Source organism: Orcinus orca, chromosome 3 (assembly GCF_937001465.1).
Source record: "Orcinus orca chromosome 3, mOrcOrc1.1, whole genome shotgun sequence".
Lineage (NCBI taxonomy): Eukaryota > Metazoa > Chordata > Mammalia > Artiodactyla > Delphinidae > Orcinus > Orcinus orca.
Window position 1 is genome coordinate 16,623,199 of NC_064561.1, and position 24,099 is coordinate 16,647,297.

A 24,099-nucleotide genomic window follows, 5' to 3' on the forward strand; every position below is an offset into this window, starting at 1 on the left:
ATTAAGAGGAATTGGCTCATGTGATTATGGGGGCTGAGAAGTCTCAAGATCTACAATTGACAAGCTGGAGGACCGGGAGAGATGATGGTGTAATTTCAGTTCAATTTCAAAGGTTTGAGAACTAGGAGAGCCCATGGTAAAAATTCCAGAACAAAAACAAAGAACCTCAAGATCCAAAAAGAGCCAATGTTTCAGTCTGAATCTGAAGGCAGGGAAAGACCAATGTTCCATCTTAAGACAGTCAGGCAGAAGTTCCTTGTTCATCATGGGAGAATCAGCCTTTTTCTTCTATTCTGGCCTTCAATTGATTGGATGAGGCCCACTTACATCATGCAGGGTAATCTGCTTTACTCAGTCTGCCAATTCAAATGTTCATCTCATCTAGAAACACCTTCACAGACATACCCAGAATAATGTTTGACCAAATATCAGGGCGCCCTATGGCCTATTCAAACTGAAACAATAAATTAACCACACTTTGTCAACTTGGCCCCCATATGCATCTCTTTAAACCATATTCAATCTCTAAATAAAGATAGTAACAAGGTCATACTTCTACCCCAAATGATACAAGTATCCTGCCTACAATCAAAAACTCACTAAGCCCTTCCACAAAAGAGTAGGTAATGTCCTTGAGGAATGTTTACTCTTCCTGATATCTTGTAACTTAAATACTATGATATAAAATCAATACATCTTATGTTACATGATAAGAGTATAAGATAAGGAAGAAAACATATTCATAACCAAAAAATGAACTCATAATATTACAGTCCTCATTTCTATAACTCTTCACTTGGTCATAGTTGGTATTTATAACAATCTTCTACTACCCATTTTGTATTCCCTTTGCTTTCAACAAGCACCTCAACTGGTATCAGTTTCTGATGTGGTTGGGTGACCTAAACCTTCATTCCTAAAGGGTCTGGGCAATTAGTAATCCTGCCTGGATTTGCTTGTTGTACTTTTCCACTGACCTTAATTGCAGGACACGGTAATACTAAAGACATCCTAAGGGATCTCCTGTATTCCAGACATACTCTTCTTTATGTCCACTTGGAGTAACTGTTTAATTTCCCCTTGGTAGTCAGGATCAATCACCCAGCCAACATCATAACTCTTCTTTGCCTGATGATACAGAGTCATGAGGAACTCAAAGTGACCATCTTAACTTCCAGTTCAATGGAATCATTGTGTCTTCCGGTGAAAGTTTTCCTGCCTCTGGAACAAAGACCTCTAGTCCAGTAGAATGTAAGTTTGCAGGAACAGGAAGCAAAAATTTTGCTCATGGGTTACTAGGGGTAATAGTGGAGGGTGCCACTATTTCCTATTTCCTCCCCTTGATTCCTGGACCTGTGAATTTTGGCTATGGGAAAAACCGAACTGTATATTGGGTGCTGATTCAGAGCATATACAGCCTTAGGGAGAAACTTGCCTCAGCCCTGCTAGGTATTCACCTAGTTGGCAATGTAACTAGATCTTCAAAAGGTCATTCTATCAAGCTGGCTACTTCAGGATTGTGAGAAATATGGTAAGACCAACAAATTCCATGAGCATGGGCCCATAGCCACCCTTCATTTGCTGTGAAGTGAGTTCTTTGATCACAAACAATGCTGTGTGGAATACTATGATGGTGGATAAAGCATCAAACTACCTGATCACCATGGGAATGGTGTTATATCAAGGACTCAGTGTTGGCCTCTACTGCTGAGAGATTGGGCATTCAACAATAGCCATAGCCAGGTCGGGCTTGGTGAGTAGAAGTCCATGCTGCTGAGCCCACATGTAACCCCCATCTTTGCTACCATGACAACTTTGTTCATGAGCCCATTGGTTGATGACAGAGGTGGTTAGAGAAAGATACTGACTGGTTTCCACAGAACAGGTTAGCTTATCCACTTGATTATTGAAATTCTCCTCTGCTGAAGTCACCCTTTGGTGAGAAATCACATGGACACAAATATCTTCACATTTTTTGCTCATTCAGAAAATATATCCATGTATCTCTTCCCCAGATTTCCTTGTCATCAATTTTCCAATCACGTTCCTTCCAATTCCCTGACCATCCAGCCAAACCAATGGCCACAGCCCATGAATAGGTATATAACCTCACATCTGGCCATTTCTTCTTCCAAACAAAGTGAACAACTAGGTGCACTGCTAAAGTTCTACAGGGAGGATTTCCCTTCACCTAAGTCCTTCAGGGATGTCCCAGAGAGGAGGAGTAGTGCTGCAACTATCCACTTCCAGTGATGCCCAGGACACTATGGACTTCAGACATGCAGGTTGATGGTGAAGAGCAGAATAAAGAAGCGCTGCAGGATGTGGAAGATGAAAATCAGTGAGACATAAAAGCCAACAAGAGAAACCATCTCTGACCACCCCACACCTTCCCATCCCACCCCTATTGGAAATTCCCCCATTGTCACTGAGAACCACCAGATCTGACTTTTACATTTGGTCTCAGAATTTAGGTTCCTGCCCTGTTGTGTTTTTTGTTTGTTGGTTTGTTTTTTAAACAGTTTTCGAAAGTTCTTAAAGGCAAAGGTGAATTTCTGTGGATTTTACTGGTCCCAGTTTTTAGGCTCTTTAAGACACTAACAGGACTGCATAGAGGCTTTTTCAGCATTACTGTATTGTCTCCTGCCAGATGTGGCAAGATCACCATTAGAAATGGAAATTTTATTGAACAGTCAAAAGTGATTAGACTCCTAGGTGATGCAAGCATCTAAGAAAAAGGTTAATCACACTGTAGAGGCATAAGTGGTATCATTTTTACTTTTTCTAATTGTTTAAATTTAATTTGATACCAATGTTTAAAATTAATTGGATGTTAGCTTGAGGTGGTTAAAGGTCGTTTGGGGAGTCTGTTGTAATGGTTTTGCTGTAAGAAGTGTTTCAAACTCTGCTGAAATGTTGCTGAAAAGCATGGTGCTGGTAACAGTTCAATAATCCATGGCTGCTTATTCTTGCCTACTTTTACTTTCCCTCTGAAGCAGGTTAGCACTGAAGGTGGTATGGAAAAGCCTGCATGCATGTTCAATTCTTTGTTTCTTCTCCTTCCCTCTCCCCCTGGGCCCCGCCCCTTCCTCACTCCTCAACCTCTTTTGTTAAGTATGTATAACTTGAAGCTAATTTGTACTACTGGATATCTGACTGGAGCCACAGATACAGAATCTGTATTGTTCTTACTGAAACACTTCCAGTGATGCCTCCATATTGTGCAGAACCATCTGCAAACCAGGCCCAAATTTTCTTTTCCTTTGTCCACTGATCAGAGGGAACTCCCTATGAAGGCATGGGTGCAGGCTGTGAGAGAAAAGGCAGTGTAGTAGGAGTGGCGACCATAGGACAACTGACAGAATAATGGATAAATAAATTGTAGTAAAGTCACACAATGGCATCCCAAAGAACAATGAAAATTAAGAACTTTAGTCACGTATATTAAGATAGATGAAGCTTCCAAACAAGGCGATGAGAAAAACATTTAACTACGGGAGACTAGGCAGATATTTTAGGGATACGTATTTGTAATATTTGTTTTTAAAAAGCAATGGTATAATAAAAATGAATCCAGGAGAATGGTATCACTGGTGTGGGGGGAGGGGAGGAGGGGTGCTGATGGTTGGATTGAGAATGGAGATAAAAAATAATGACAATAATAGTATAATAATGTCTAATACTTGTATAGTGTTTAAAATTTGCCAGTGTTCTAAGTGCTTTTTATTCTTTAGCTCATTTAATCCTCACAAGTCCATAGGTAGTTACTAGTACTTTCTGCATTCTACAAAGGAGACCAAGATATGCTTCCGAACCATTGTACCAAATAATTCCTAAATTAAAAACAAATGAAACCATGGATAAAACATTGTCAGTATTTAATATCTTAAAGTAGAAAAATAGCAGCATAAGTTTGCTTTTGCTTTTGTTTCATTTAATTTGGAAATGTAGAGGTAAATTCCAGGAGAAACAAGGGAACTTGAAAGAGGTTTCCTCTAGATGTGGTACTCCATTTTAGGAAGGAGTTGTATAGGGCCCTGGCCTTTTGATGATAAAAATTGCCCCTCCCATTTGACATATATACTATATGCATGCATTTTTTTGATAGAAAGAATTTACTGAAAAATATAATTAGAATAAAAAAATGCGAGATCTAGCTGGTCTCTGAATGGTAAAGGTTTTTTTATGTTTTCCTCAATGGCATAAATGACACAGAAAATATTGTGATACTTGAGTTACAAAAGTATTTTAGATTTCTGAATATCATGAAGGATTATAAGAAAAATTAAAAGCCTAATAAAATATTTGAATGATTCAAAAAATGAGAGAAACACAAAGGCCTTGTTAAGGAATAAAGAAAACAGGTAAGACCATGGCTCTCATAGAAATATAAAATGAATGCATGCCAAGGATTTTATTTAACTTATTAACTAATGAGGGAAAAAGTAAGATTTTAAAATCAACTCACAGGAAAATTCAAAGGACCACACATATATAGGCAAATCCAGAATGCGGAAATCTGGATCTACAAATAGATGCACAAAGTTTCTATTCATAGGAATGCAGAATCAATTGCACTCCCCAGACACAATTCATTTGCATTTCTGTAAATAAGAACAGCTTGCATTATTAACAATTTTTTACAACTTTCAGAACTGTGAAATGGCTGAAAGACAATGAAAGGCTTAAATAACCCAAAAGGACATTCAGTAAACTTTTTGGTCCATTTCAAAGTCTGTCTCATTTTTTTCCTATAGCTTACAGAGATAAGCAGGAAAAGAAAGGACTATTTTTTTTTTTTACAAAAAGGAAATATAAATGAAAATAAGAATATGAGAAAATGTTTTATAAATCAAAGAAATCCTAACTGTTCTATGAAAATATTTAAACATATATAATGCTCTTCTGCTTAAAATTAAAGCTAACTCCTTATATTGGGCCAGGACTCATTTTTAAAATAAATTTTTATTTTAGAATAGTTTAGATTTATAGAAAAGTTGCAAAAATAGTACAGTTACCATACAACTCAACCCATAGTATGAACATCTTGCATTCACACAATTAATGAACCAATATTGATAAATAATTATTAACTAAAGTTCATACTTTATTCAGAATAATTTCTTAAGTTTTTTCCATTCCAGGATCCCATCCATGACAAATTACACTTAGTTGTCATGTCCTCCTTAGGCTCCTTTTTGCTGCGACACTCTCAGACTTTCCTTATTTTTGATGATCTTGATAGTTTTGAGGAATACTGGTCAGGCATTTTGTAGAATCTCCCCTTATTGTGATTTTTTGGATGTTTTTCTCATTACTAGGCTGGGGTTATGGGGTTTTGGGAGGAAGACCACAGAGGTAAGGTGCTGTTTTCATTACATTGTTTCAAGGGTACATACTATCAACATAATTTACAACTATTGATGTTGACCTGAATCACCTGGCTGACATGTGTTGTCATGTTTCTCCACTGTCAGGTTATTCTTTTTTTTTCTTTAAACCTTCCTGTACTGTCCTCTTTGGAAGGAAGTTATGTTCCACTTCCTTGAAGACAGAGTTTCTATAATAACTGCATAAGTGATTTATCTATTCTCACCCATTTACTCATTTATTCAAACATTTTTTGTGTCTCTGGGGGTGAGGCCAGGAAATGTGTTTCAATTAGTCCTCCAGATGATTCCTATGTGAGCTAAAATTTGAGAACAACTGAGATATTGGGGTTGTTAACTATAGCATAACTTCTTCTAAACAGACTGATGCAGGATCCAGTTTCTTTTTTTCTTTTCCATATGGTATCCAACTATCCAAATTCCATTCATTGAGTAGTTCATGCTTTCCTCAGTGATCTGCCATGCTAAAACTGTCATATATTAAGTGGCCAATTACACATAGGTATGTGTTTGGGCTCTTCAATTCATTTCACTCATCTGTTTATGTAATCTTGCAACAACACATGTCATAACTATTCTATCTTTATCATAAGGCTTGGTATCTTAGAGAACAATTCCTCCCATATACTTCTATTTCATTATTGTCCTCACTATTCTTGACCCTATGCACGCTGATACAAATTTTAGTATCAACCTGTTAACTTCAGCAAACAACCTGTTGGGATTGCACTGAATTGGTAAATCTTTTGGAGGTAATTGAACATACTTACAATTTTTAGGTTTCTAATTTGTGAATATGGTCTCTCTCTCCATTTATTTAAATTTTTAAAATATCTGCCAATAAAGTTTTATAATTTTCTTCATTGAGGCCTTGAACATCTCTGTTAGATTTATTCTTAAGGACTGCATATTTTTGATGCTATTATAAATGGTGTCTCTTTTATTTCACTTTTTGATAGTTTGTGGCTGATATATAGGAAAACAAATTATTGTATATCAGTTTTACAGCTATCAATTTCACTAACTCATTAATTCTAATAATTATCAGTAGAATATGCTGGATTGTGTATATACAGAAGCATATCACCTACAAATAATGTGATTACTTTCATTAAATCCTTATGCCTTTATTTTTTTAACCACTCTTGATTGTTTATGATCTCTTAAAAAACTCAAATAGAAGGGATGATACCAGAACCATTGTCCTATTCATGATCTCAAAAGGAAAATTTTTTTCACTATTTCATCATTTGGAATGGTGATAAGCTGGAGGGATTTGACAGAAATCCAGTATCAGATTGAGTTCCCTTCTAACCTAATTTGCTGCAAATTTTTATTATGAATGGTTGTTGAATTTCATGAAACTTCTGCATCTATTTAGACGACCATGTGATTTTTCTCCTTTCATTTTTTTAAAAGTGTGGGGCCCCTTAGGTAAGACTGGGCCCCCCTTAATTTTTAGAAAAAATACGTATTAATTTATTTGGCTGCACTGGGTCCTAGTTGTGGCACACGGGATCCCCGTTGCAGCATGCAGGATCTTTTAGTTGCGGCATGTGAGATCTTGTTCCCTGACCAGGGATCAAACCCAGGCCCCCTGCACTGGGAGCGCAGAGTTTTAACCAGTGGACCATGAGGGAAGTCCCTTTCTCCTTTCATTTTTTAATATGAGTGATTATATTAATTGCTTTTTTTTCAGGGATGTACTCATTTTTAAAATTCAGGTTTATTGAAGCATAATTTACTTACAGTAGAATACACCTATTTTCAATGTTGTTGGTTGAATCTTGGCCTGCAGTCATGTAATTGCCAGAAAAATCGAGATGTAGAACATTTACATCACCACAAAAAGTTCCCTTGTGCCCCTTGGCAGTCAATCCCTTCCTCCTCCTTGTACTCCCTGCACCAGGGAACCACTGATTTGATTTCTGTCCATATAGTTTTGCATTTTCTTGTTTGTTGTATAAAGGGAATTATACACTATGTATCCTTTTTCTGTCTTGCTTATTTCACTTAACATAATGCTTTTGAGATTCTTCTACATTATTGCATGTAACGGTAGTGGTTTTTTTAAAGAAAAATGTATACCAAAATTTGTTTATTCATTTATCAGTGGGTGGACATTTGTGTTTCCAATTACGGGTTATTATGAATAAACCTGCTGTAAAATTTTCATACAGATTTTTGTATGGACATATATTTTCATTTCTATTGAGTAACCTAGAAGTGAGATTGCTGAGTCATATGATAAGTGTATGTTCAACTTTATAGAAACTGACAAACTGTTTTCCAAAGTATGAGAGCTCTAGTTGCCTCACATTTCACCAGCATTTTGTATTATCTTTTAAAAAATTATTTAAATAATTTTAATAGGTGTATTGCTGCTGAAATTCAGTGGCTTAAAAAAACATAAATTTGTTCTCTTATAGTTCTGGAGGCCAGAAGTCCAAAAAAATTGTTTCACTGAGCCGAACTCACGCTGACTCTAGATTAGAATCCATTTCCTTGCCTTTTCCGAATTATAGTGGCTGACTGCAACCTAGTGGTATACTGCAATCTTGCTAAGCTTACTTTCTAGTTCTAGTAACCTTTTCATAGATTCCATCAGATTTTCCTATAAAGAATATCGTGTTGGTTGCAAATAAAGGTAGTTTTACTTTTTCCTTACCAACCTTGATGCCTTTTCTCTCTTTCTCTTGCCTTATTGCAGTGACTAGAACCTCCACTAAAATGACGAATAGAAGTAATGAGAGTGACATCCCTGTGTTGCTCCTGATTGTAGAGCATTTTGCCTTTTATCATCAAGCATGATGTTAGCTGTAAAACCTACTGTTAACATTGCAGATGAGGAAGCTCCTTTCTATTTCCAGTTTGGTGAGTGTTTTTAATCAGAAATGGATGTTGGGTTTTGCAAATGCTTTTATTGTGCCTTGACCTGAAAACTCTGTCAAAGAAGTAAGCTTGGACGGTTTTGTAGGGCTCTTCTCCTTTGTTTCTTGTCTCTCAGGAACCAATGTCTTTTGTCGCCTGATGTCTTGTGTCTAGAAAATATTATTTCATATATCTCATCTGTGTTTGTTGTTATTGCTGTTGTTTAAGGTGGGAAGATAACTCTAGTTCCTTTTACTCTGTCTTAGCCAGAAGCACAGGTAAACAGATTTTTCTGGCATCAGATGCATTTCAATCCATTGCAGTTAATATTCTTTTCTGATGCCCAAATTTTTCCATCTTTGTCCAACGGAAACTCTTCAAGTTGGTTCCTATGTCCTTTTGACATGACCCAGTAGTCGTGGATAGCTTTACAGCTCTCAAGCACCAGACTTATTTTGTGAACTCCCTGTCTTGGATTTGTAATCAGCCATTTCTCTATGGAAACTTTTTTTAATTAAATGCTACTTAGAGACCATAATTTGTTATTGCTATTGGATTGTCATTCTTTCTAGTCCTTTACAGTAGATAGAGACAGGAAAAACCTTTTGTTTTGAGAACCAAACTTTGATTTCTGATATTTCCCAGTTCACATGTTAGGCAAAAGGCTTTTCCACTTAAGTTCTTTGAAGCAACATTTAAAAAAATCTCAATAAGATAATTGAGAGCCGGCCCTGGAGGTCTCCACCTTCTCCACAAGTCTTGCCTGGGCCCTGAGCCTCTGCACAGAATCCGGGTGGGGGTGTGGCACCAGGGCTGCCTAGCTGCTCTAGGTGGGGAGAAGAGCTGGGCTTTAGGGTGCCCCAGTTCTGAGCGCCCACCCACTGCCCTGGGACACGCCAGCCCATCCAACATTTCTGCGTTTGGAGGCGTGAACCTGAGACCTTGGGAGGTAGTGCTGGCTAGGCTTTGAGTGGGCTTGGTGAGAGTGAAGAAACACCCTAAAGGAGAACTTTTCTACCAGGACCTAAGGCACCAGTGGCTTGGACCACAGGCCTCTTCCGAGAAACCTCAGCCAAGGAACAAATTAACACTTTAGTGGTTGGCAGTTTAACATCCTTATTGATTCTAGCTCATCAGTGCTTTTGTTTCCCCTCAACTACCTCCAAAATCCTGGAATGTATTTTTTGCTGTCTGCATCTCGTGGAGTAGTATTACTGATACCAACCTGGGTTCTTGAACTCTTTAATCAATGGAAATTTATGAGGCCAGATGAGAAATTCAGGCAAGGCTTTATTGGGACTGGTGGGACATGAGGGAGCAAAAACAAGTAACAGGTTCCCTTGCTCACACCCCAAGGGGTAGCAGGAGCAAGCTGGTTCCTTAAATGGAGTGAAGGTGGGGCAGACCAGTGGGTCCAGCCAGAGGAGTGGCTTAGGTCGTCTGCCCACCCATTTGGTGGTGTTGTGTGCAGGGATCATGCACAGTACCCTGCTTTTGTTCAGGGAACCTCAGAAGTGGCTGTTAGTTTGTGCGCTTTTTATAGTTTATTGTTCATAATTGCCGCAATTGCACAAGAGTGTTGTTATTTTTAGTCCCATTTAGTTTCTTTGTATTTTGTTGCTGGAGGAGACCTTTGTCCAGGTGCAAGTGCAAGCACTCTGGTAAAGGGTCCCAGGTCCCAGTCTATCTTATTACGGCCAGCATACTTAAGTACTAATATCAACAAGGAGACTTAGAACTGAAATTTAGAGTGCTAACTTAGTGATTTTATTTTCTATTACCATGTGTACGTGGGAACCTGTACTTCCATATGTGGGAAAGTGAGGTTGGCAAGGTACGTACCAGGTATAGGACTATGAATATGCTGGATAAGGTATGCTGAAGAATCTCCCACTGAAGTCTGATACAAGATTTTCATGTTAATTGTATATCTAAATACCCTCTTGCAGGGGAGACATATCATAGATCACTTTGCTTTGTCTTTAAGGAGCTGATGTTGTACTTAACATTCCAACCCTTAAACTCAAACAGCACAAGTAATTGTCACTTTGAAACTGAACTTTTTTATACTGTAGTTGCAAGGCCAAAGGCTATGTAACGAACAATCTTGCATTTTCAGACACGAATTCTTTTATTTCTGTTAAACTGAATATACAATTTTTGTTTCCTAGGTAACCAAATTTGCTTATAACTGCCATTTAATTTCTTGTTAACAGAACATAGTGAAAAGACAACTTTGATTGTAAAGATATAATTACTATAATAAATAAAGTAATTTATATTAAAAAAGAATGTTGAATGTAGTTTAAGATTACTCAGGGGAGTCAAGATGGCGGAGGAGTAGGAGGATGGGGTGTTTACCTCTCCTCACATATGCATCAAGAATACATCCACAGGGACTTCCCTGGTGGCTCAGTGGATAAGAATCCACCTGCCAATGTAGGGGACACAGGTTCAATCCCTGGTCTGGGAAGATCCCACATGCTGCGGAGCAGCTGGGCCCGTGAGCCATGGCCACTGAGCCTGTGTGTCCAGAGCCTGTGCTCCACAAGGGGAGAGGCTACAACAGTGAGAGGCCTGCATACCGCCAAAAAAAAAAAAAGGGCGATGATCTAGATGGACATTTCTCCAAAGAAGACATACGGATGGCCAAAAAGCACATGAAAAGATGCTCAACATCACTAATTATTAGAGAAATGCAAATCAAAACTACAAAGAGGTATCACCTCACAGTGGTGAGGATAGCCATCATCAAAAAATCTACAAACAGTGAGTGCTGAAGAGGGTGTGGAGAAAAGGGAACCCTCCTACGTTGTTGGTTGTAATGTAAATTGGTACAACCATTATGGAGAACAGTATGGAGGTTCCTTAAAAAACTAAAAATAGAGCTACCATATGATTCAGCAATTCCACTGCTGGGCATATATCTGGAGAATATACTTTGAAAAGTATACATGCTACTTTGAAAAGATACATGCTAAAGCAACTATACTCCAATGAAAATTAATTTTAAAAATATAAAATAAGATACGTGCACCCCAATGTTCATTGCAGTAGTATTTACAATAGCCAAGACATGGAAGCAACCTAAATATCCATCGACAGATGAATGGATAAAGAAAATGTGATATATTACTAAGCCATAAAAAAAAAGAATGAAGTAATGCCATTTGCAGCAACGTGGATGGACCTAGAGATTGTCATACTGAGTGAAGTAAGTCAGTCAGAGAAAGACAAATATCATATGATATCACCTATATGTGGAATCAAAAAAAAAAAAGGTACAAAGTGAACTTATTTACAAACAGAAATAGAGTCACAGATGTAGAAAACAAACTTATGGGCTGAGGTGGTGGTGGCAGCGACGGCGGCTCTGGAGGCCACAGTCCCGGTCCTGGTTTTGGCCCCAGCCCCACCATGGTGACACTCGCTGAGCTGCTGGTGCTCCTGGCTGTCATCCTGGCCATGGCCTCGGACTACTTCGTCAGCATTGACATGCATGCAGAGGAGTGCTTCTTCGAGTGGGTCACCTCGGGCACCAAGGCGGGCCTCATCTTCGAGGTGGCCAAGGGCATCTTCCTGGGCATTGACGTGGAGATTACAGGGCCTGATAATAAAGGAATTTATAAAGAAGACTGGGAGTCCAGTGGGAAATACACATTTGCTGCTCACATGGATGGAACATGTAAGTTTTGTTTCAGCAATAGGATGTCCACCATGACTCCAAAAATAGTGATGTTCACCATTGATATTGAGGAGGCACCCAAAGGACAAAACATGGAAGCAGAAGCTCACCAGAACAAGCTAGAAGAAATGATTAATGAGCTCACAGTGGCGATGACAGCTGTAAGGCATGAACAGGAATACATGGAAGTTCGGGAGAGAATACACAGAGCAATCAATGGCAGAACAAACAGCAGAGTGGTCCTTTGGTCCTTCTTTGAAGCTCTTGTTCTAGTTACCATGACATTGGGACAGATCTACTACCTGAAGAGATTTTGTGTGTGTGTGTGTGTGTGTGTGTGTGTTTTCTTCTTTAATCTGTTAATGTGGTGAATCACATTATTTTTAGAGTTAAAATTATCTGTATTCTGGAAAAGCCCAACATGTTTATCATATATTATTACCATTTTTATGTATTGCTAGTTTGTGTGTCCTAATATATTTTTTTTAATTTTTGAATTTTATTTAATTTATTTTTTTATACAGCAGGTTCTTATTAGTCATCAATTTTATACACATCAGTGTATACATGTCAATCCCAATCGTCCAATTCATCACACCACCAACCCCACCCCACCGTGGATTTCCCCACTTAGTGTCCATACGTTTGTTCCCTACATCTGTGTCTCAATTTCTGCCCTGCAAACCAGTTCATCTGTGCCATTTTTCTAGGTTCCACATGCATGCGTTAATATACAATATTTGTTTTTCTCTTTCTGACTTATTTCACTCTGTATGACAGACTCTAGATTCAACCACTTCTCAACAAGTGACCCAATTTTGTTCGTTTTTATGGCTGAGTAATATTCCATTGTATATAAGTACCACAACTTCTTTATCCATTCGTCTGTCGATGGGCATTTAGGTTGCTTCCATGACCTGGGTGTTGTAAATAGTGCTGCAATGAACATTGGGGTGCATGTGTCTTTTTGAATTATGGTTTTTTCTGGGTATATTCCCAGTAGTGGGATTGCTGAAAAATATGGTAATTCTATTTTTAGCTTTTTAAGGAAGCTCCATACTGTTCTCCATAGCGGCTGTATCAATTTACATTCCCACCAACAGTGCAAGAGGGTTCCCTTTTCTCCACACCCTCTCCAACATTTGTTGTTTGTAGATTTTCTGATGATGCCCATTCTAACTGGTGTGAGGTGATACCTCATTGTAGTTTTGATTTGCATTTCTCTAATAATTAGTGATGTTGAGCAGCTTTTCATGTGCTTCTTGGTCATCTGTATGTCTTCTTTGGAGAAATGTCTATTTTGGGCTTCTGCCCATTTTTGGATTGGGTTGTTTGTTTTCTTAATATTGAGCTGCATGAGCTGTTTATATATTTTGGAGGTTAATGCTTTGTCCATTGATTCATTTGCAAATATTTTCTCCCATTCTGAGGGTTGTCTTTTCGTCTTGTTTATGGTTTCCTTTGCTGTGCAAAAGCTTTGAAGTTTCATAAGGTCCCATTTGTTTATTTTTGTTTTTATTTCACTTACTCTAGGAGGAGGATCAAAAAAGATCTTGCTGGGATTTATGTCAAAGAGTGTTCTTCCTATGTTTTCCTGTAAGAATTTTGTAGTGTCCAGGCTTACAATTAGGTTTATAATCCATTTTGAGTTTATTTTTGTATATGGTGTTAGGGAGTATTCTAATTTCATTCTTTTACATGTAGCTGTCCAGTTTTCCCAGCACCACTTATTGAGGAGACTGTCTTTTCTCCATTTTATATCCTTGCCTCTTTTGTCATAGATTAGTTGACCATAGGTGCATGGGTTTATCTCTGGGCTTTCTATCTTTTTCCATTGATCTATGTTTCTGTTTTTGTGCCAGTACCATATTGTCTTGATTACTGTAGCTTTGTAGGATAGTCTGAAGTCAGGGAGCCTGATTCCTCCAGCTCCGTTTTCTTCTCTCAAGACTGCTTTGGCTATTTGGGGTCTTTTGTGTCTCCATACAAATTTTAAGATTTTTTGTTCTAGTTCTGTAAAAAAAAATGCCATTGGTAATTTGATAGGGATTGCACTGAATCTGTACATTGCTTTGGGTAATATAGTCATTTTCACAATATTGATTCTTCCAATCAAAGAACATGGTATATCTCTCCATCTGCTGGTATCACCTTTAATTTTTTTCATCAGTGTCTTATAGTTTTCTGCATACAGGTCTTTTGTCTCCCTAGGTAGGTTTACTCCTAGGTATTTTATTCTTTTTGTTGCAATGGTAAATGGGAGTGTTTCCTTAATTTCTCTTTCAGATTTTTCATCATTAGTGTATAGGAATGACAGAGATTTCTGTGCATTAATTTGGTATCCTGCAACTTTACCAAATTCATTGATTAGCTCTAGTAGTTTTCTGGTGGCATCTTTAGGATTCTTTATGTATAGTATCATGTCATCTGCAAACAGTGAAAGTTTTACTTCTTTTCCAATTTGGATTCCTTTTATTTCTTTTTCTTCTCTGACTGCCATGACTAGGACTTCCAAAACTATGTTGAATAATAGTGGTGAGAGTGGATATCCTTGTCTTGTTCCTGATCCTAGAGGAAATGCTTTCAGTTTTTCACCATTGAGAATGATGTTTGCTGTGGGTTTGTTGTATATGGCCTTTATTATGTTGAGGTAGGCTCCCACTCTGCCTACTTTCTGGAGAGTTTTTATCATGAATGGGTGTTGAATTTTGTCAAAAGCTTTTCCTGTATCTATTGAGATGATCATATGGTTTTTCTTCTTCAATTTGTTAATATGGTGTATCACACTCATTGATTTGTATATATTGAAGAATCCTTGCATCCCTGGCATAAATCCCACTTGACCATGGTGTATGATCCTTTAATGTGTTGTTGGATTCTGTTTGCTAGTATTTTGTTGAGGATTTTTGCATCTATATTCATCAGTGATATGGGTCTGTAATTTTCTTTTTTGGTAGTATCTTTGTCTGGTTTTGGTATCAGGGTGATGGCAGCCTCATAGAATGAGTTTGGGAGTGTTCCTTCCTCTGCAATTTTTTGGAAGAGTTTGAGAAGGATGGGTGTTAGCTCTTCTCTAAATGTTTGATAGAATTCACCTGTGAAGCCATCTGGTCCTGGACTTTTGTTTGTTTGAAGATTTTTTTTTTTTTTTTTTTTTTGCGGTACGCGGGCCTCTCACTGTTGGGGCCACTCCCGTTGCGGAGCACAGGCTCCAGTTGCACAGGCTCAGCAGCCATGGCTCACGGGCCTAGCCACTCCATGGCATGGGGGACCCTCCCGGACCGGGGCATGAACCCATGTCCTCGGCATCGGCAGGTGGACTCTCAAGCACTACACCACCAGGGAAGACCTGTTGGAAGATTTTTAATCACAGTTTCAATTTCATTACTTGTGCTTGGTCTGTTTATATTTTCTATTTCTTCCTGGTTCAGTCTTGGAAAGTTATACATTTCTAAGAATTTATCCATTTCTTCCAGGTTGTCCATTCTATTGGCATAGAGTTGCTTGTAATAGTCTCTTAGGATGCTTTATATTTCTTCGGTGTCTGCTGTAACTTCTCCTTTTTCATTTTTAATTTTATTGATTTGAGTCCTCTCCCTCTTTTTCATGATGAGTCTGGCTAATGGTTTATCAATTTTGTTTATCTCCTCAAAGAACCAGCTTTTAGTTTTATTGATCTTTGCTATTGTTTTCTTTGTTTCTGTTTCATTTATTTCTGCTCTGATCTTTATGATTTCTTTCCTTCTACTAACTTTGGGTTTTGTTTGTTCCTCTTTCTCTACCTCCTTTAGGTGTAAGGTTAGATCGTTTATTTGTGATTTTTCTTGTTTCTTGAGGTAGGCTTGTATAGCTATAAACTTCCCTCTTAGAACTGCTTTTGCTGTATCCCGTAGGTTTTGGATCATCGTGTTTTCATTGTCATTTCTCTCTATGTATTTTTTGATTTCTTCTTTGATTTCTTTAGTGATCTCTTGGTTATTTGATAACGTATTGTTTAGCCTCCATTTGTTTGTGTTTTTTATGTTTTTTTTTGTTGTTGGTGTTTCTTGCGGTACGTGGGCCTCTTACTGTTGTGGCCTACTCCCATTGCGGAGCACAGGCTCTGGACGCGCAGGCTCAGTGACCATGGCTCATGGGCCCAGCTGCTCCGTGGCATGTGGGATCTTCCCGGACTGGGGCAGGAACCCGTGTCCCCTGCATCGGCAGGCGGACTGTCAACTGCTGCACCACCAGGGAAGCCCTGTTTTTTATGTTTTGTTCCCTGTAATTGATTTCTAATCTCATAGCTTTGTGGTCAGAAAAGATACTTGATATGATTTAAATTTTATAAATTTACTGAGACTTGATTTGTTACCCAAGATGTGATCTATCCTGGAGAATATTCCATGCACACTTGAGAAGAAAGTGTAATTTGCTGTTTTTGGATGGAATGTCCTATAAATATCAATTAAATCTATCTGGTCTATTGTGTCATTTAAAGCTTGTGTTTCCTTATTTATTTTCACTTTGGATAATCTGTCCATTGGTGTAAGTGAGGTGTTAAAGTGCCCCACTATTATTGTGTTACTGTCGATTTCCTCTTTTATAGCCGTTAGTAGTATCTTTATGTATTGAGGTGCTCCTATGTTGGGTGTATATATATTTATAATTGTTATATCTTCTTCTTGGATTGATCCCTTGATCATTATGTAGTGTCCTGCCTTGTCTCTTGTAACATTCTTTATTTTAAAGTCTATTTTATCTGATATGAGTATTGCTACTCCAGCTTTCTTTTGATTTCTGTTTGCATGGAATATCTTTTTCTATCCCCTCATTTACAGTCTGTATGTGTCCCTAGGTCTGAAGTGGGTCTCTTGTAGACAGCATATATATGGGTCTTGTTTTTGTATCCATTCAGCACTCCTGTGTCTTTTGGTTGGAGCATTTAATCCATTCACATTTAAGGTAATTATCGATAGGTATGTTCCTATGACCATTGTCTTAATTGTTTTGGGTTTGTTTTTATAGGTCCTTTTCTTCTCTTGTGTTTCCCACTTAGAGAAATTCCTTTAGCATTTGTTGTAGAGCTGCTTTGGTGGTGCTGAATTCTCTTACCTTTTGCTTGTCTGTAAAGCTTTTGATTTCTCCATCAAACCTGAATGAGATCCTTGTCGGGTAGAGTAATCTTGGTTTTAGGTTCTTCCCTTTCATCACTTTAAGTATATCATGCCACTCCCTTCTGGCTTGTAGAATTTCTGCTGAGAAATCAGCTGTTAACCTTATGGGAGTTCCCTTGTATGTTGTCATTTTTCCCTTGCTGCTTTCAATCATTTCTCTTTGTCTTATTTTTTGCCAATTTGATTACTACGTGTCTCAGTGTGTTTCTCCTTGGGTTTATCTTCTATGGGACTCGCTGCATTTCCTGGACTTGGGTGGCTATTTCCTTTCCCATGTTAGGGAAGTTTTCAGCTATATTCTCTTCAAATATTTCCTCTGGTCCCATCTCTCTCTCTTCTCCTTCTGGGACCCCTATAATGCAAATGTTGTTGCATTTAATGTTGTCCCAGAGGTCTCTTAGGCTATCTTTATTTCTTTTCATTCTTTTTTCTTTATTCTGTTCCACAGCAGTGAATTCCACCATTTTGTCCTCCAGGTCACTTATCCATTCTTCTGCCTCAGTTATTCTGCTATTCATTCCTTCTAGGGTAGTTTTCATTTCAGTCATTGTATAGTTCATCTCTGTTTGTTTGTTCTTTAATTCTTCTAGGTCTTTGTTAAACATTTCTTGCAGCTTCTCGATCTTTGCCCCCATTCTTTTTCCAATGTCCTGGATCATCTTCACTGTCATTATTTTGAATTCTTTTTCTGGAAGGTTGCCTGTCTCCACTTCATTTAATTGTTTTTCTGGGGTTTCATCTTGTTCCTTCATCTGGTACATAGCCCTCTGCCTTTTCATCTTGTCTATCTTTCTGTGAATGTGGTTTTTGTTCCCCAGGCTGCAGGATTGTAGTTCTTCTTATTCTGCTGTCTGCCCTCTGGTGGATGAAGCTGTCTAAGAGGCTTGTGCAAGTTTCCTGATGGAAGGGACTGGTGGTGGACAGAGCTCAGTAAAACTTTAATCCACTTTACTGCTGATGGGTGGGGCTGGGTTCCCTCCCTGTTGGTTGTTTGGCCTGAGGCAACTCAACACTGGAGCCCATCCGGGCTCTTTGGTGGGGCCAATGACAGTCTCTTTGAAGGCTCACGCCATGTTGCACTTCCCAGAACTTCCGCTGCCAGTGTCCCCGTCTCCATGGTGAGCCACAGCCCCCTGCCCCCTGTCTTTGCAGGAGACCCCCCCCAACACCAGCAGGCAGGCCTGACTCACTCTCCCCTGGTGTCCCTGCTCCCCCTCCTGGGTCCCGATGCACACACTGCTCTGTGTGTGCCCTCCAGGAATGGAGTCCCTGCCTCCTCCAGTCCTGTTGAAGTCCTGCAATCAAATCCCAGCAGCCTTCAAAGTCTGATTCTCTAGGAATTCCTTCTCCCATTGCTGGACCCCCAGGTTGGGAACCTGACGTGGGGCTCAGAAACTTCATTCCATTTCGTGGACTTCTGTGGTACAAGTGTTCTGCAGTCTGTGAGTCACCCACCCAGCAGTTATGGGACTCAACCCTACTGTGATTGCACCCCTCCCACCATCCCACTGTGGTCTCTCCTCTGTCTCTGGATGTGGGGCATCTTCCCTGGTGAGCTCCAGTGTCCCACTGTCGATGATCGTCAAGCAGCCAGTTGTGATTCCGGTGCTCTCACAAGAGGGATTGAGAGCACATCCTTCCACTCCTGAAGAGACTTTTTTGAAGTCCAGAGGGTTGTTTAAAAAGGCTTTTTCTAATGATCCCAAACTCATAATTCGCTGTTTACCAAACGTCTTGATCGTAATAATGTCATTAGTTTCTATGTTTTTATTTTCTAAACTGTACATTCACAGCTTATGTTTCTTTGTGATTAATATATATTGGGGAGAAACATTTTTTAGGAAAGTCATAGTGAAATTTGACATGTGATTGGCATAATTTCATATTTGAATTCTTCCTCCATTATACAGGTCCTTCCAGAACTCAAGCACTGTAAGTGGAATATAGGTGCATCGTCCTTATTATATCTTCTTTCCTTTGTTTTTATAATAAAATGCAGTCTGGTCAGGATTGTACTTTACTGATAGTACTTTACTAAAAATGACTGCATTCTTGGGATCCCTAATCCTGCAGTTCAAATCATTAAAGATTCATTTTGTTGAGTACTTATCAGAAACAACAATCTGAATCTTGACATTTTCTATCCAGCCTAATGGCAGAGCTCTGTGACTAGAGTATGCTACCAGGTTGGTACTTTTATACTTTGTCTATCTTGTTTTTGCTTTAAAGATAAGACTTAAACCAACAACCTTTTTCCCCTTTAAAGTTTTACTTTGAACCTTAGAACTCAATCACCTCCACTTAAAATTGTTGACACAAGCAGCTAATAACCATTTTTTGGTTTCTGCCTAACCTTTTAAGAAGTTGCTATTAAAGCCAGTTCTCTGGGTGTTGCAGTGAACGGTAGCTCTTTTTCTTTCTATGATGGCCTATCCACTTTCTCTACTCTTAGCATGGAGGAGGTATGCATTCACATAATTGGAAAAATCTGGATTTCTGATGCCAAAGGGTTAAAAGCCTCTTGGATTTCTTTGCAGTGATATACAGCCACTATTTTATTTTTGATCAGTGGCATTTTGGCCACTGTTTAATTAGTGTACTGAGCATTACTGTCAGCACTAGGGTGTTTGTTTTTCTTGGGTCTTTCATTTTTGGCACATGTGAATTTTGTTTCGTATAAAACAAAATGACTTTCTCTTGGCCTGTGATGATGGGTTAAAATTAAAGAAGCATCTAGTTTTGGTGTGGGGATGATCCAGGATTATGTTGTGACTGATGTATGTTAGTTACTTGTACATTTTTTTTTTGGATCTTTGCAAGGGGAAAACTACAAGTAACAAGTTTTATATAATTAATTTAAATCTGTTACAGGTTTTCATGTTCAGGATAAACAATTTTTCAACCTTGGGTGAAAATACTTGCAACAGTTTATGGTGACTGTGTTTTACCTTAGGACAACTGTTGCATGCCAATTTGTGTGCGTGTGTGTGTGAAAACACTTCAAAATTGAGTTAAAAGATGTAAATTTAAAATTGGTTGTGTCTCTAATCTTCCCCAGGTCCAGTAAATAAACAATTCTTTTTAAAAACAAAAACAAAGTGAAACAAAAACGTATGGTTCCCATGGGGAAGGGGAGGATGGATAAATTCGGAGACTGGGCTTGACATATACACACTACTATTTATAAAATAGATAACTAATAAAGACCTACTGTATAGCGCAGGTAACCCTAATCAATACTCTGTAATGACCTATATGGGAAAAGAATCTAAAGAAGAGTGGATATATGTATGTGTATAGCTGATACACTTTGTTGTACACCTGAAACAACACAACATTGTAAATCAACTATACTCCAATAAAAATTATAAAAATAAATAAATAAGTAAGATTTGAACCTACAAAAAAAAGATTATGCAGTGGCTGGTTAGATATTCATATATTGATTTGCTTAGTGGGTTCTATTGAATATTTAGCATACACATTTAAAGATTTTTAAAACTTATTTCTGAAATTATGTCATTCTCCTGAATAATCAAGAACACTAACCTGCTACCATATTCTCTCTGCCACTTGCTTTTGTAATATTTTGGGTTTTAATTGCATGATTAATTACCCTCACAATATGCCTCAACACTAATTTTGACTCAAATGTTTTACTGATTAATTTACTTACTTCATTTCCTTGTAATCCATACAAATTTTACTTTCTTTGATTTTGTAATGAATTATATTCGTAATTAATTCTGTCAGAGCTATTCTAGGAACTATAATCTGTGTAAATACTTTTGTTACCCAACACAAGTTCATGTGCCAAACAAACAGAAAAGTCGGAGTTTGGAGCAGAAAAAGGTTTATTGCAGGGCCATGCAAGGAGACATATGGCTCTGTTAGATGGCCTTTGTCTCTCAGGGCACATATCTGCTGCATGCCTTCCAAGATTATCAATTTCTGGTGTTCTGGTGGTATTTTTCTAGAGTTGTATGGTTTTTATTACTTTTCAAATTATACATGTGTTTTTATTATTTTAAAGAATATGAAGAGAAAAAAAGGAGGTAATTATGTGTATTCAGTCTGCCACTTTGTTTTTACTTTGTAAATCTCAGTGCTGTCTTGCCAGTAATGGTTCATAATTGTTATTTTATTTTATATTATTATTTTATTGTGGTAAAATACATATAACATAAAATTTACCATTTTAATCATTTTTAAGTGTATAGCTTAATAGCATTAAGCATATTTACATTGTTGTGCAATCATCACCACTAGTCACTTCCAGAAAATTTTCATTATCCCAAACTGAAACTCTGTACCCATTAAACAATAAATCCTCATTTCACTCTTCCTTCAACCATTGGTAACCACTATTCTACTTTCCTTCTATGAATCTGACTCTTCTAGATACCTCACATAGGTGGAATCATACAATTTTTGTCCTTTTGTGTCTGCCTTATTTTACTTTGCATGTCTTCAAGATTCATCCATGTTGTAGCATGGATTTTCCTTCATTTTATGGCTGAATAATACTTCATTGTACGGATAGACCACATTTTGTTTATCCATTCATCCATTCATTGACACTTCAGTTGTTTCTACCTTTTGACTACTGTGAATAATGTTGCCGTGAACATTAGTGTACAAATACCTGCTTGAGTCTTTGCTTTCAATTCTTTGGGGAATATACCTAGAAGTGAAATTGCTGGATTATATGGTAATTCTATTTTTAATTTTTTGAGGAACCGCCTGTCAACTACAAATTGGCACTTGCCATTGGCACTTGCCATCTACCTCTACAAGGTAGATGTGCTGTTGCAGCTGCTGACTTTCAACACCCCCTGAAAGGAATTCAGGGTGGAGAGCAGAAATGAGGCACTCTGTGCTCTGGGAAAAACTGGCAGAACATGTCTTCAGATAGTCAGATATTTTCAGGAGACAGTTTTATGAGTCCAATTCTTGCATCTCCTAATATCTAGAAAAGCACTAAGCACCTTCATGGTGATGATTGCTCCTCGTGACTAGCAGAAACCTTCTGCAAAAAAATATGTGCTTGATTGCATGTACTCCCCCTTCACCAAAATCACAAATATACTGACCTCCCCCAATACCTCTTTGGAGCAGTTTCTCAGAACTATCTGAAATGCTGTCTCCCAGGCTATAGTCCTCATTTCGCCCCAAATAAAACTTGACTCACAACTTGCACGTTGTGCATTTTTTAAAGTCGACACGCCGTACTATTTTCCACAGCAGCTGCACTATTTTACATTGTCACCAGCAATTCACAAGGATTCAATTTCAACAAGTCCTCACCAACACTTGTTTTTTTCTGTATTATTTTGTTTTTGTCTTTGTTTTGATAGCAGCTATCCTAATGGGTGTAAAGTGATAGCTCATTGTGGTTTTGATTTGCATTTCCCTAATGGTTAGTAATGTGTATTGTTATCTTTTATTGATACATAACAACCTATTTTGTCCAACTTAACTATTTTTACTTTGAAATATACTTGTCTTTGTAACATTGTGATCCCAGATTTCTTTTTCATATTATTTTTCCGGGTATATCTTAATTCATTTCTTTATTTTCTACCTTAAGGTACCCTTTGATTTTAGGTCTGTTTTTGTAAACCGTAATGGTGGATATTTTAAAAAGCATTCATTCAACACTTATTGAATACGTATTATTTGGTATGTACAGTGCCAGACAATGAGGATGCAGTTGTAAAGAAGGGAAGTACAGTCAATACTGGAAGACAAGCTTTACAATTTAAAGGAAGCCTTTTAAAAGAAGTAATGAGTGTCATGAAAAGGGCAATACTAGGTCTATGTTTTTGTTTTTACCCAGTGTGTCAGTTAAAAAATATATCTTTTATCATAGGTTACAAAATTTAGACAATTTTTTTAATTCAAAAATTTGTTAGATTCTAAGTTTTCTCAATAACCAATAAGGAGCAGCAAACGTCTAGTCGTCCACATTTTCTATTACATATTCACTTTTCCCTCCTACTATCATTGTCATCATAATTATGAATAAAAAGGGTGCGCGAGAGGACATGTGGTTACAGCAGAGTCTCCAACTTCCTCTGCCTTCTAGCAAGACTGCTTTTTCTAGCAAGACTCTAGCCTTCCCACCGTTGGCCCTTCTCGTACCCCGTAGAGTGCCGTAGAGTGCAGACGTCTGGGAAGTATAGTTCGAAAGGAAAAGCTCTGCGGTTCTCCTTTGCGCACGCGCATTTTTGTCCGGCGGCCTGGCGGCGGCGGCGACAACAAATATCCCTGCGATAGGTGTTCCCCTTGCCTGCAGTAAGGGCCGCAGCTTCGAGTCCCCGTCCTGGCGAGCCCAGGTACAGACTGCCGGTGAGAATGGGCCCGGGGTGTGCGCCTCCTACGGCGGGGCCAGGACAGAAGGCCAGCCGCGGCGCGAGCCCCAGCTCTGGGCGTGCCAGCCCAGGCGGCCTTGGCAGGTGAACGCAGCCCGAGGAGGGGGCGTTGCCCGGGGAGGTCTCCCCGTCCGACAGCTGGGCCTACGCCTGGGCAAGGCTCCTGGAGAAACGGCACTCGAAAAGAGATTGCAGCAAGCTGTGCCTTGTTTTCAGGGTTCGTGAACCCCGGGGCGGTTTTCACCTTTTTCCGTTGGTTGGTTTTTTTCCCCCCTAGAGTTTAAACTTTATGTTTATCCGTTTTTGCCAACCTTGTTTTTTGACATTGTTCTAGAGTGAATCCTAAGTGATTTAACTGTTTACTTTTTTGTTTAGAGTAATTTTGTACGCTTGCAAAGTTACTTCCCTTTTCTCTAAATTTTAAATTCATTTCTAGCCAACGAAGCTATTTCTTCTAAGTCTTGTATTTTTGGGGGTGTGGGAGTAAGGAAGGTGGATAGGTAATGTTTCCTTTTACGTTTAAGGAGCTTTGATAACTCTTTCTTCGAAAGGAAACACAGTTTCCAAAAACACAGCTAATTTTTGGTTGACTATTTCTGAAAAGGACATCAATTCTTAAAATG

The 24,099-nt window shown here is 38.4% G+C and overlaps 2 protein-coding genes across 2 annotated transcripts in view; both read left to right on the forward strand.

Annotated features, from left to right (window-relative positions):
• Positions 1 to 11,636: 11,636 nt before the first annotated feature.
• Positions 11,637 to 23,403, forward strand: LOC101284375 (transmembrane emp24 domain-containing protein 2-like). The gene is made up of 2 exons (XM_049707450.1): positions 11,637 to 12,263; positions 23,254 to 23,403. Exons 1-2 carry the CDS (start codon positions 11,679 to 11,681, stop codon positions 23,401 to 23,403), a joined length of 735 nt encoding a protein of 244 aa, XP_049563407.1. The 5' UTR covers positions 11,637 to 11,678.
• Positions 23,302 to 24,099, forward strand: part of ZNF879 (zinc finger protein 879) — a 57,878-nt gene continuing 57,080 nt past the window's right edge. The window contains exon 1 of the mRNA XM_049708450.1: positions 23,302 to 23,440. The gene's annotated coding sequence lies outside the window, so the exon portion shown is untranslated. The remainder of the gene's footprint in view (positions 23,441 to 24,099) is intronic.